The 15139-nt window shown below is 33.9% G+C and overlaps 1 protein-coding gene across 3 annotated transcripts in view; it reads right to left on the bottom strand.

Annotated features, from left to right (window-relative positions):
- The window catches only part of DMXL1 (Dmx like 1), a 132935-nt gene that overhangs the window by 20606 nt on the left and 97190 nt on the right, over positions 1–15139 (bottom strand). For all 3 annotated transcript variants that reach the window (XM_079916175.1, XM_079916173.1, XM_079916174.1), the window contains 4 exons: positions 9078–9164; positions 6399–6520; positions 5890–6031; positions 2310–2370 (listed from right to left, as the gene is read on the bottom strand). In XM_079916175.1, coding sequence (XP_079772301.1) covers positions 2310–2370; positions 5890–6031; positions 6399–6520; positions 9078–9164 — 412 coding nt within the window. The remainder of the gene's footprint in view (positions 1–2309; positions 2371–5889; positions 6032–6398; positions 6521–9077; positions 9165–15139) is intronic.

Raw genomic sequence — 15139 nt, 5'->3', positions numbered from 1 at the left:
ATGCAGGGGACACGGGTTCGATCCCTGGTCTGGGAAGATCCCACATGCCGCAGAGCAACTAAGCCCATGCACCACAACTACTGAGCCTGTACTCTAGAGACCGCGTGCCACAACTACTGAGCCCGTGCAACACAACTACTGAAGCCCGCGTGCCTAGAGCCTGTGCTCTGCAACAAGAGAAGCCACTGCAATGAGAAGCCCGTGCATCGCAACGAAGAGTAGCCCCCGCTCGTCACAACTAGAGAAAGCCCATGCGCAGCAATGAAGACCCAATGTGGCCAAAAATTAATTCTTTAAAAAACAAAAACAAACAAACAAAAAAACCCACAAACATTCCTATAACCAGGTTGTCTGAGCAAATATTCCTTATTAGTAAGTAAAGTCTGTTACATCATATACATGTAACGAAAGAGTTAAATGCAACCTTAAAAATCTTAATATATTCATTTTTTGTTTTTGAAATGAGGCTTTCCTTTTAAGACTTACATTTCTATTTCAGTTCAACCTATTAGATTAACTTCTAAAAAACTTCCCTGGAGTAGAAGTCCAAAAGTTTTGGTTTACAATGACTAAGATTTTTTAAAAATCTATTCCAAAGGAAGGAAGGAACTATTTTGAGGTATCTGTAATTCAGAGTAAAATTTTTTAAAAACTTGTTTCAAAACATTTCCAGTACATGAAAGGAGCCTATTGTTGAACTAAATTACTATCTGTGAGACTTGTTCATGACATGAAAAAATATACTGTAAAAAAATTTCAGTGATTAATTTAATTAGCATTTAATTTTTCAAGTCTCTTATCTGCCAGTTACAGTAGTTCTTCTCTGAACAGAGAAAGTACTTACTGCAAGACAGAAGTTACATGATATTACATAATAACTCTGAAAATAAGTCCATTAATTGCCTTTGAAGCTAGGGATTATTTTATTTAAATTTATGGGCTTGACGTAGAGCCTATTTATAAACTAGTCACCTGTCATGATACATGCTTTGGGACTGAGAAATAATGAAATCCCTTCAATATTTCAGGAAACTTCTAAACCCTATTGTATAGAGTAAGAATAGATTTTAAACAATGCCAAATTTTCTTGCTGCAGGATTAATATTATTTAAGCTTTGTAAATAAAACACCTTTGACTCCTTCCTCTATATGCTTCATGATTGTTTTTAGTTCTTACTTTACATTAGACTTGTGGATAGAAAACATATACTTCTAGTGTTGAATAAATTTGATGTAGTGGAAACAGGCTAATTTTCAATATTATTTTATACCTCTAGCATAAGTAACAGAAGTTACCCTCTTCATCTTAAATATATGATTCTCTTCAACCCTTTTATTAGACATTGGTATATAACTTTGATAATAGATGCTTACAGCGCTTATTATAATTAGGTAGTAAAGAACACTCGTTTTGCCACTCCTATTTTATTAGACATTGGTATATAACTTTGATAATAGATGCTTACAGACTTATTATAATTAGGTAGAAAAGAACACTCGTTTTGCCACTCCTATTTTATCAAAACATCTCTCATAAAAAAGGTGGTACAATTTTTTTATAGGTTATTAAATTGGAAGGACATGAGTACCTTTTAATTAACATGCACTATTTTCACTATTTTTGTTACTGTGTAGTAGGACAATTTGATGAAGGGCACTACTTAAAAATTATATTAAAAAAAACCTGGAATACACACATGCCAATATGAATACTGATTCCAACCCACCAGTTAAAGTTGTCTCTATTATTTTTTCTCTGCTTCAATACTTCCAATAAATTCCCTGTTAAATCTTTGTTAAAGGAAGAAAAACTTTTGAGATTCCTAGGAAGATTAACTAAAAATAAATATATCCTGCCTTAGAATGTAAGAATGTAGTAATAACCATTTCCTATACTCACTATTAGTGTATCTGATAAAAGACAAACTGACAAAATGTTAATAAAATACAAACTGATTATGAGGAGGCTACAAGTGACCCAGATACGGTTCTGTTCTATGTAATAAAAAAGGGAGTGATCCAATTATTAAAACAATAATTATCAACTACAATTTAACAATGTGCAAAATGTTCAAAAATAAAATGTGATAACAGAAATATTCAGTCAAAATGCTAAAAATTTACATGTTAAGTTAGCCTTCTCTATTAATTCAGGAAAATCACTTTTTCTATTTTTACCCAATTTTGAAGTGATTTTACTTGCTAGCAAACATTCCCTACAAAAAAAATAAAGTGTTGACTATCTTTCAATTGAAACTAAAAGTTTCCTTTAAATTCCTTAAAATAATGGCTAATTATTATCAACTTACAGTAAGGAAGAGATGGATGAGAAGTCATTCTTCTGACATTATTAATGGCTTTCTTAATCATCTGTTAACAAAGAAAAATCATTCTTTTACAGTTACAATAAAAAGTAGTATTAAAAATTTAAATTGTGACAGGAGATTCAAATAACATTTATTTATTTTTACATGATTCCATAACTATTGTAATGGGTGCTAAAAATACTAAACATGGTAACAGAAATGAAATTTAATAGCTCAGCTCTCTAACATTTAAGTGTACATACATTTTCTGCATCATTACCTAGTATCTAAGAACAAATTCACCTCAAGAATTTAGTCTTACCTCCTTTCTTGCCAATTCTTTTCTTATCGCATTAAATTTATTGGAACAATCCTGAATAGTATAAGGTTAAAAAGACAGGCAGAAGCATGTGGAAAAAAAAAAAAGAGGTAAACAGAAAACTGTATAAATTTTTAACTGATAGTTTGGAACTATTTATTTACCCATTTTAAAATTATGCTTTGAATGATTTACATAGCCTGTCAAATAAGAGTAAACTAAATATGTGAAATTAAAGGGATAATTTTAATTTATAGACTATTTCCTACTTATAACTCTAACTATAGTTATAGGTTATCCTAAGTTTGTACCACCAGTTCATGTATGTTTTGTTGTTACTGTTCTTTTGGATTTTAAATTGTTCAATTAGCCTAAAGCTGTAAGTAAAGCGGGGATTTGGGAGGGAGGGAAGGAACTAGGCCAGCAGAATCAGTGGGGGATAGAAACACTGAAAGATATATATGGCTGCAGTTATACTCCAAAACAGCAGAAATTGGTCATAACTAGTATTCATTAGCATTCATAATTTAATAAAATAATAGGATTAAGAAAATTTTGATCAAATTCTCTACACACAAAAAACAACCTTCTGAATGTTACTTCTGTTTAGTAAACTGCATGTTTAAATCCCTTGCCCCTCTTAATTTAGAAAAAGTCTAAAGATTCCTGTTCTTTCTTTTAATTATCATTTTTTTTCTGGTAAGAGCATCAAAGGAAAATCATGAGTAAAAAAATAAAAGAAAGTTAAATAAGTTTCTGAAAGCATATGTAGAATATTATAAGGGAAAGAAATCATTAATTATTTTAGAAGATCCATATAAAAAGGAACCACCTTATTATATTGGTGTCTTTTTCCTGAGGATGGAGTGGGATAATCCCAATACTTATGTTTACAAACCACAATGACCCCAACTAAAAAAGATGTCCTTCTAACATTTAAATAGGAAGAAAATTCAGTCCTAAGAGGAATAACAATGGTAAATTTCCATATTATAATACTCTGGAGAATAAACAAATATTTTCTGAGCACCTACTAAATGTTCTACTTAGAGATCTATTCTACTTAGAGATCATCAATATATAAGGCAGGCATAACATAATCTCTCAAAGAGCTTGCATTGCAGAGGGTATAAAAAAAGACAACCAAATAATGAATAGATAATTTCCAAACTGATGAGATGATAAAATGGGATAATATGATGATCAAATGAGATAACAGTGTGACTAGCAGTAGTGTAGGGAGCAGCAGATACCTTTGCTAAGGAAGCAAGGGAAATCTCTGGGAATTTGAGTTGAGTTCTGAATGGTAAACAGAAGAAGAGTATTTCAAGCAGAAAACAAGGTAAAGGCTCTGAGCTTGATGTGCTCAAGTGACAGAAAGAAGGCCAGTGTGACCAGAGCAAAGAGAATCAGGTGTGGAAACAAGGGAGATGCTGCTGCAGAGGCTGGCAGAGTTTAAATCACATAGGGCCTTAGAGGCCATGTTAAGGACTTGATTTAAAGCTGTACTGGGAAATCTTCAAGTCTTAAGCATTGGAGTGATAACCTGAATGATCTTTTAGAAAAAAGCAACTCTGCCTGCTGTGTATAAAACAGAGGGAGCAGTATAGAAGCAGAGAGACCAGAAAGAAAGCTGTTACAGGAAGAATTGTATCATATTCTCTGAAAATGGAGTTGGAAAAAGTGCTTATTATTTCTTTTTGTATATTTTGTATATTCTCTTTAAGTTCTTTAAAAGATAATAATATCAGTAGGTTTTACAAATGAATTTTAATGTATCTGTCCATTGGAAAAAATTTAACTATTAATGACCAACTCTTTTCTTTTGAATAATCACTAGATTGCTTTTCAAATTCTTAATACTTAAAACACTCCTACCTGAAATCAATGAGTGAAGGGGAATGGAGGGCTTTAACACAAGCTCTACCACAAATTTGAGATAGTGACCTGAGTTAAATTCCTTGACCTTTCTGGATCTCAAGCTTCATCTAAAGAATGGTAAGTAGGAGTAATTACAACAGCTACAACAGATATCTCAAACAATAATAAGGTTATATGAGTGATAAAGGAACTGCATTAAGTATAAAATATTATCAGGTATTATTAAAGATGACTGAGCCTTTATTTAAATAATTACCCTTACAAAAACCACCTACCACCTAGAAAGCCATGGAAAGAACTGCTGGTGCTGGGTTTCTTTGGTTCTGTGTATGAATTCCTATACCCTAAGTGTCAACAAAGGAATCTCATGTGGGTATAAACATGGATCACAGCTTAGGTAATCAGGGCTCAAGAAGATCCTCCATTACTACAGAAAAATTCTGTTTCAGTTCATCTGCATATTATATTTTGCTTAAATTAAAAAAAATTTATATCATTTTTATTTGTTCAAAAAAAGAAAAATTTATTTGTCTCAGCATCAACTAACAGTTATTAGTTGATAACCATTTAAAAATATTATCTAGACTAGGGGTTGGCAAACCTTTTTCATAAAGAATTAGATAATAAATGTTTTGGACTCTATGGGCATATAGTCTCTGCTCAGATACTCAATCCTACCACTGTAATGTGAAAGCATCCATAAACAAAATATTAAAAAAATGAGTGTGGCTATGTTCCAATAAAACTTTATTTATAGACAATAAAATCTGAATTTCATATAATTTTCATGTGTCACAGAATACCATTCTTCTTTTGATTTTTTTTCAACAGCTGAAAAATGCAAACACCATTCTTAGCATGTTGTCGATACAACAGGTAGTAGGCAGGATTTGACCCATAGGCCATAGTTTGCTGAGGCCTAATTTGGTTCCAAATAATTATTACTTAAAATATAGCTCTTTGTATTTTCAATTATTTATTTCAAATAATTTTTGTTACCCTTTTCAAATGAAAACATATTATTCTTCAAATCAAAATTTATAATTTCCAACAAGTATGACTTATTAAAAAAATTAAGAATTAAAAAAAAATATTTAGGGCTTCCCTGGTGGCGCAGTGGTTGAGTCCGCCTGCCAATGCAGGGGACACAGGTTCGTGCCCCGGTCTGGGAAGATCCCACATGCCGTGGAGTGGCTAGGCCCGTTAGCCATGGCCACTGAGCCTGCGCATCCAGAGCCTGTGCTCCGCAACGGGAGAGGCCACAACAGTGAGAGGCCCCCATACCACAAAAAAAAAAAAAAAAAAAATTTACATCATCTTTTATCTATTAAGTTAGAGAGAAAAACAGGACATTTATACACAAATATGTTTAACTTTACATACCACTGATGCTCCTCTGCCAGTCTGTGTACTACCAAGCCATGGCATGTTAATTGGAGTACCAGGATTGCTATGTGTGTATGGGGTTGTACCCTGCACAGCTGTTAAATCATCACGAGCATGTATAACCAAGAAATCTTCTGACCTACAAAGGAATATCAGCCAGAATGAAAGCAACCCATCAGTTCTTCATTTCTTCTGTTATACCTGAAAGCTCTAACATATGACTTTGTATTTCCCTTTAAAATTAATTTTCTTCAGCTCTGAACTCTCAACTTACAGACAATAATTTCGTATGTGAACAATTTCAGATCCCTTCACCTATTCTCTTCTAACCCTCGATTCCCTTCTTTAAAGCTCCAGCCACCCCTTCTTTACTCTTTAGCGTATCAATTTCCACTTTGCTTACAATCTAGGACTATTCCTTTAAAAAATCATTTGAAAGGTATAGTTCTGTGGATTTCATTATTCGTACTGCAATGTCACCAAATAAAAACAAAGTATAAGGGTACCCTTTGGTTTCCATTTCTATATCATCATCTACCCAAGTATAGATCTGTGTAGCCAGAATTCCAGAAACATCTAGTTCTTGAACATCATGGCTTGAAGCAATTGCTATGCAGTTTCTATTCGCCTGAAAAATAAATCATACAGTACTTTTTAAATAAAAATGCGTAACATGTATATGCGCTACTTTTGAAAATGGAGACTACAAAACAGCCTCTAGAAATGATAACTTTAAGGTATAGAATAAATAGTATTTTCACAAATATTTTAAATTAATTTTAATAAATAACTTTGAGTGAAATAATCATCAGCTTGAGCTTGGAGATATGTTTATATTCTAAGAATTCCAGAGCATTCAACAGAAAGTCAGCTATAAATGGAAATGCACATGCCACTTCATTTCTTCTCCCAGCACTGTCTCTCTAGTCTACTAGAATGGTACAATCTCCTTAAGGTTTGCACAGTTCAGAAATGTGGAGTGAGATGTTGAACAATATAGGGGCCCTGGGAGGTAAGGAAAGGTAAGGGAGATAAGGAACTCAAACTAAAGAAATAATGGTGAATTATTCAAATAAGATGGTATCACTTTCACCTAAAGCCTTTCAATCTTAGGCAAGACAAACAGAATTTGGGAAAGGGTCACAAAGAAGAGGTGAAGAAGAGTGAGGGAAGTATGTCAGAAAAAATCATAAATGAAAAGTTGGTCAGACTAAATGATAGAAAATTTTAAACATCTACAAATTTAAAACATGTATCTCTAAAACAGAAAATGAAAAGATATTGACAGCAAAAAGAAAACAGGATTAGTATTTCCATTATGTAAAATGCTAAATACAAACTAATAAGAAAAAACTGAGACCCCAGAGATATGTGGGAAAAGGATATTAACTAGACTGTTGGAAGGTAATTCTCCATGGGACTCTCCACTTTTGTATGTCTTGTGAGTTAGTCAATGACTGCCTTTGTTTCACGGTATTATTGCCAGGATGTCTATATAGCTATAGTCTCTCCCTCCAGATCAAAAGGCAGATAAGCTTAATGTACATTAGAAAAGATTTGGGTATCATTGGCCTTCTTGCTGTCCCTTTGTGGGAACTGTACCTCAGGGAACCAGAGCAAAAATGCTAACATTCTAGTTTTTGCTATTAGTAATAAACTGTCCTTTGTCTCTGGTCTTGTGTCTTCTAACAGTATCCATTAAACTGTGAAAGTTAACTTGTTCCATTGAATGCAGGGGAAAATCTCAGATCATTCTTGACACAGATAATTCACAACTAAACAAATGGGGAAAAGTTCAATCTCATCAGCATTTTAAATTACTGCAATTTAAAGCAAAGGATATTTCTTAGCTACAAATTTAACAAAGATGTAAAAACAATATATTTGAAGAAATAAAAATTAAACAAGTACACTCTTACAGAGTCAACAGGAGACTTTGTATATGACTGTTCATTACTATTTACTTATATAATATATCCAAGTAAGAGAAAAAAGCTAGTCTGTTTTATAGCACAAAATATTAAAACCTTATTTTCTTCAGGGGAAGGAAGTGACTTGTTGAGTGTAAATAATAATTTTATATTTGTATTGTGTAATATGTATATATCATATTATATAGATACTACATCATGAGAACTGCCTGGCTAAGGGGCGAATCCCAAACTTGCCTGCTATGAACAGAACTAGTCACTGTTAGGGAGAGTCTATGAGGAATATGAGATGAAGAACACAGGTAAAGATGAGGACAGAATGACAAAGGATCTATCTCGGTGAAATCAAAGAAAAGACAGGCATAGGGAATTCCCCAGTGGTCCAGTGGGTAAGACTCTGCGCTTTCACTGCTGAGGGTGTGGGTTCAATCCCTGGTCAGGGAACTAAGATCCCACAAGCCGCACGGTGAGGGCAAAAAAAAAGACAGACATAGCATAGGAAGATGAAGAATCAACTAGAAGTCCCTATACATTTTGCAGTAAAGCAATTAGGGAAGATAGGAGGGGAAAATGACTAAGATAAATTTCAACCTTGGACCACTGTACCGAAGGCTACCTCTTCTGTAAGTAGCTTATAGACACCTCTAAGGAGGATATTGAGTAAGAAAGCTAAGGAATACAAAGAAAACACTCTAGTTGGGCAGCTATTATAGCTGAAAGTCAAAGAGGGAGAATTTCTGTGAGTCACATATAAGCTTAATTTTGATCTATACGAAGAATCACATTCAACATATTCATATAAAGAAAACAGGAAACATTTTCTTTGGATTAGCTGCATGTGTTGTATAAATTCTAAAGGCAGGGGACTTCCCTGACGGTCCAGTGGTTAATATTCTGTGCTTCCACTGCAAGGGGCATGGGTTCGATCCCTGGTCGGGGAACTAAGATCCCGCATGCCAAAAAATAAAAATAAAATAAAATAAATAAATTCTAAAGGCAACTGCATATATAAATACTTGAGACCTCTCTCTGTGTAGTAATAAAACATTTTATCTGCTATATATCCAAGATCAAATAAATTATCAAACAATATAATCATTTTATAAAATAAAAAATGTATTCACATTGCAATTTAAGGAGTAGAAAGTAGCTCTGGGAAAGGGAAACACTGCTACTGAATAAACTGACAGAACAGGAGACATTCTCCAACTATGAATACTTAATCAAAGAAAAGAAAAATGTCTATGTACTTACTTTATTAACAGCAAAGGCAGTAATTATATCAGATTCCTTATGAATAATTCTTGCTTTACCTCCAGGATATCCCGAATCTGCTTCTATCTAAATGGAGGGAAAGAAAATACAAAAATACAGTGATTTTAGTAAATGAAAAAACATAATATATGTCAGTCTTTCATTTAATACTTGCATAAATTAAGAAACTTTTCAGGTATTTCAAATCCAAAGGTACTATTTTACATGTTACTTATTTCTAAAACAAAATTTGGCAAGAGGAATTTACATCTTTTCAAATTTGTTTTCACATATAAAAAGATCATTGATATACAACTTCATTAACTGCTTATGTTCTTAAGCTGCAATAAGTTAACTTTAAGACATTCTAATTATTAACGTTAAGATAAGTTTACCGCGTTTCGTAGTATTATAATCCTTTGATATTTTAAATATTTTAATATTAAAAGGTCAGAAGGTAAATATCTTAGGTTTTGCAGACCAGTGAAGAATTATGTTGCATATTCTTTTTTAAAACAACCTTTCAAAAATATAAAAACCATTCTTAGCTCATGGCCTACAGAAGAACAAGTAGGACACAGCCAGCTGAATATATTTTACTGACTCTTTATCTAAAATAACTTTTAATTTATTAAAGGACTCTGAAATCCAGAAAGGCATAGTAATTTGCCCAAGTCAGTAATCATTTTAATAGCTGAATAAACCATAATTCAATATACTTTGGACAAGGGAAATATTATTTGACCTTTTGCTTACCCCACAGAAGGTATATACACCTTTCAACTCAGAAGAGAGTATTGTATAAAATCAACATTTACTAAAATAAACAGAGGTAAAATGAAGAGGCAATTGTTAAGAGTTGGAGATGTTACTTAATGTACTATTTTGTTTCATTTTATTTTATCCTAACCTTCAACCTTTAAAATGAATTATTATAAATTGTTTCACAACTCATTGTGCAGTGCAGAAGTTATTAATTTGAAATCAGAAAACAAATTTACTTCCTGGAAAATTTAGATAAAATATCACCAATCCCCATCCATTGTTTGACCACAGAACTGAGTAGGGTGAGCAGTATTTTTAAAAATGGCAACTAAGATGACAGTTCATTTGCAAAGTTGAAAGAGACATAATCAAACCAAAATAACCATATGCAATCAAAACTCATAGTCACTGGATGTAAAGATGTCAAATATACTCTAATCTTAAATGCAACTGGATAACAAACATGAAAGAATTTCACTGCTCGTACCAGCATTTAGGTTGATTTGAGAAGTCAACTTCTTTTCTAAATAAAGTTTTAGTTCTGGTTGAGGTCCATCATCCAGTAAGAATGTCTAAGTCAAATTCTGTAATTTCATGACCAAAATCCCAACTTAACCACCTATCTGCCTGGTATCTAAAGTACACTAAGGGTCCACTACTGGGTGTTGAAGAAATTGGAAATAAAGACAAATGATATTTCCATGGAATAGAGGGATATGCTATTTGCTGGTAATGAATGGGTGGGTGGAAAATTTCAGTTTCACCGGCAGCACTTCTTCAAACTTTACACTCACAGAGAGGAAAGCATGAACTTCATAAACGCTTCTTCAGTGTGGGAATACATTCCTGTCCTTTAATTATCTAGATTTACTAAAACATTGTTTCTCAATAGTGCGGTCCCAAGAAGATCTGCGTGAGAATCAATTAAAGGGGGTGGGGTGGGGTAGAAGGAATGGTGTTTGGCATCAAGAGTTTATGCATATTCAATTTTGAGAACAATCGTAAGTTGCAGGAGATGAATTTGGAGAAGTAGGCACAGTTTAGCTTGCATGGGGCCTTAAAAGCCATAATAAAGAATTCAGATTTTATTTTAAGGTTAGAAAACCATTGGAGGGTTTTGATAATTCTGGATGTTGTGGGACAAAACATAAGGGGCGTGAGACTGGCTGCCAGGAAACTAGTTAAGAGGCAACTACAGTAGCTGAAGTAAGAGGCAGCGGTGTATTTGATTAGAGGAGTAGGAATGGTGGTACTGATTAAGTGGTTAGCATTAGGATAAATTTTGCCAATGGGCTGAGACTACAGTAGTGAGTAAAAGAGAGGAAGCAAGGGTGACTCCCAGTTTTCAGACCGTTCTCAAAAAATGATACTGAGACAAAAGTGAAGGAAAGAATAGGTTTAGGTTGGGATTAGGGGAAGACAGAAAATTCTATGTTTTGACATTGAGGGGGAGGTAACTAATAGATTATATATGCAAGTCTGGACTTCATGAAATGAGCAGGGCTGGAGAGAATTAAGAATTATAATTTGTATGGAAACACAAAAGACACTGAATAGCCAAAGCAAACTTGAGAATGAAAAACGGAGCTGGAGGAATCAGGCTCCCTGACTTCAGACTCTACTACAAAGCTATAGTAATCAAGACACTATGGTACTGGCACAAAAACAGAAATATAGATCAATGGAACAGGATAGAAAGCCCAGAGATAAACCGACACACATATGGTCACCTTATCTTTGATAAAGGAGGCAGGAATGTACAGTGGAGAAAGGACAGCCTCTTCAATAAGTGGTGCTGGGAAAACTGGAAAGGTACCTGTAAAAGTATGAGATTAGATCACTCCCTAACACCATACACAAAAATAAGCTCAAAATGGATTAAAGACCGAAATGTAAGGTCAGAATCTATCAAACTCTTAGAGGAAAACATAGGCAGAACACTCTATGACATAAATCACAGCAAGATCCTTTTTGACCCACCTCCCAGAGAAATGGAAATAAAAATAAACAAATGGGACCTAATGAAACTTCAAAGCTTTTGCACAGCAAAGGAAACCACAAACAAGACCAAAAGACAACCCTCAGAATGGGAGAAAATATTTGCAAATGAAGCAACTGATAAAGGATTAATCTCCAAAATTTACAAGAAGCTCATGCAGCTCAATAACAAAAAAACAAACAACCCAATCCAAAAATGGGCAGAAGACCTAAATAGACATTTCTCCAAAGAAGATATACAGCCTGCCAACAAACACATGAAAGAATGCTCAACATCATTAATCATTAGAGAAATACAAATCAAAACTACAATGAGATATCATCTCACACCAGTCAGAATGGCCATCATCAAAAAATCTCGAAACAATAAATGCTGGAGAGGGTGTGGAGAAAAGGGAACACTCTTGCACTGCTGGTGGGAATGTGAATTGGTTCAGCCACTATGGAGAACAGTATGGAGGTTCCTTAAAAAACTACAAATAGAACTACTATATGACCCAGCAATCCCACTACTGGGCATATACCCTGAGAAAACCATAATTCAAAAAGAGTCATGTACCAAAATGTTCATTGCAGCTCTACTTACAATAGCCAGGAGATGGAAACAACCTAAGTGTCCATCGACAGATGAATGGATAAAGAAGATGTGGCACATATATACAATGGAATATTACTCAGCCATTAAAAGAAATGAAATTGAGCTATTTGTAATGAGGTGGATGGACCTAGAGTCTGTCATACACAGTGAAGTAAGTCAGAAAGAGAAAGACAAATACCGTATGCTAACACATTTTTATGGAATCTAAAACAAACAAACAGAAAATTGTCATGAAGAACCTAGGGGCAAGATGGGAATAAAGACGCAGACCTACTAGAAAATGGACTTGAGGATACGAGGAGGGGTAAGGGTAAGCTGGCACAAAGTGAGAGAGTGGCATGGACATCTGTACACTACCAAATGTAAAACAGATAGCTAGTGGGAAGCAGCCGCATAGCACAGGGAGATCAGCTCAGTGCTCTGTGGCCACCTGGGGGGTGTGATGGGGAGGGTGGGAGGGAGGGAGACACAGGAGGGGGGAGATGTCGGGATATGTGTGTGTGTATAGCTGATTCACTTTGTTGTAAGGCAGAAACTAACACACCATTGTAGAGCAATTATACTTCAATAAAGATGTTAAAAAAAATCACAATGAATATGGTCTTAAAGGTCATCTTAATATAAGGTTTCAAGTCATGCTTATAAAATGTGATTGGGCTGGATAAATGAGGGAAAAAAATCCAAATATGAATGCTAAAAGAGTTTTTATGAGATTAAACAGATAAAAAAAGTAAACAGGACAATTGTGGTTGACATGTATACACTGATGTGTATAAAACTGATGACTAATAAGAACCTGCTGTAAAAAAAACTAAAATAAAATTCAAAAAAAAAAAAAAAGTAAAGAATTATCATATGATCCAGCAATTCCACTTCAAGGTAAATACACAAAGAACTGAAAGCAGAGACTGGAACAGATATTTGTATACCAATGTTCACAACAGTACTACCCACAATAGTCAAAAGACTGATACAACCCAAATGTCCATTAATAGCTGAATGGATAAACGAAATGCTATATATACATAATGGAATATTATTTAACCTTGAAAAGAAAGGAAATTCTGAAACATGCTACGAAATGGATGAACCTTGAAGGTGTTACACTAAATGAAATAAGCCAGTCACAAAAGTACAAATATTGTACGATTCCACTTATATAGGTATCTAGGGAAGTAAAATTCATAGACAGAACGTAAAATGGTAATTGGCAGGGGCTGGGGGGAGGAGTGGCAGAAATGGAGAACTACTGTTTAATGGGTAAAGAGTTTCAGTTTAGGGAGATGAAGAAGTTCTGGGGACGGATGGTAGTGATGGTTGCAAAACCATGTGAATGTACTTAATGTCACTGAACTGTATACTCAAAGTGATTAAACTGATAAATTTTATACATATATTTTACCAAAATTTTTAAAAAAGGAAATCTTATGTGGAAACTGATCTGAATAGTGTCTGGGTTCCACAAAGCTTCCCTTAGGAGTGAAGAAGGGAATAGTACTAACAGACTAAATCCAGGATTCTACTACTATTTCAATTAAAGCAACAGCATGTTTAAAACTATCAACTCTCATTTAGTAAATAAGACTTCAAGGGTGGAATGAGCTCGGTGTCACAGAACAGGTCTATAGAAAAGCTGTACTCCAGGTCTCATTAGTTGTTTTCAGTTATTAAGACTTTCTACAATATAAAGCTGTATGCCTGGAGTACTTCAGCACTACTCTAATGATATAATAAAACAAACATGAAGATGAGATCTAAAGACTATCAAAGGCATACTAGAAAGAAATGGGAAGCAGTCAGATGAATATAAAATGACACCAATACCCAAAATATTAGGGAATATAAATATTAAGAAATAATTTTGTTTTCATGATTATAGCAGAGAAATGAGAGGTAATAACACCACAGATTCTACTGTGTATTAAAAGGATAAGGGAATATTATGCATAACTTTACATCAATAAATATGACAACGGAAATGAAGCAGACAAATTTCTTGAAAGGTATGGACTACCAAAAGCTCACTCAAGAAGAAACTGAAAACCTGAACTGCTCTATATCTGTTAAAGAAAGAAACTGAAGTTGTAGATTTAAAAACTCCAGGCCCAGATAATTTCTCTGGTGAATTCTACCAAACACTTAAAGAAGAAATAATACTGATTCTACACAAATTCTTCCAAACAATTAAAAAGGAGAGAACATTTTCCAACTCACTCTGTGAGGCCAGCATTTGTTAAAACACACACACACACACACACACACACACACACGAAAAAAAACAAAGATAAAACAAAAAACCCAAAAACATTAAAAGAAACTAAAAACCAGTATCTTTAGTAAACATAGGTACAAAAATTCTTAACAAAAATTTTAACAGATCAAATCTAATAATATATAAAAAATATACCACATCATGACCATATGGTTCTTACCCTGGGAATGCAAACTTGATTTAACATCAAACAAAGCCATCAATCTACTTAGCCATATTAAACAGACTCAAAGCAGCAAAACCATATGATCATCTCAACAGGAGAAAAAAAAAAAAGCATTTGACAAATTCCAACATCCATGCCTGATTAAAAACTCTCAACAACCTGAAGAAAGAAAGAAACTTCTTCAGTCTTATGAAGGGCCTCTAAAAAAACCTTACAGATAACATCATACTTGATGACAAAAGACTGCATGCTTCCTCCCCAAG

This window comes from Stenella coeruleoalba (genome assembly GCF_951394435.1).
Source record: "Stenella coeruleoalba genome assembly, chromosome: 3".
Taxonomy (NCBI): domain Eukaryota; kingdom Metazoa; phylum Chordata; class Mammalia; order Artiodactyla; family Delphinidae; genus Stenella; species Stenella coeruleoalba.
Note: the sequence above shows the minus strand (reverse complement) of the source record. Positions and strands in the feature narration are given on the sequence as shown.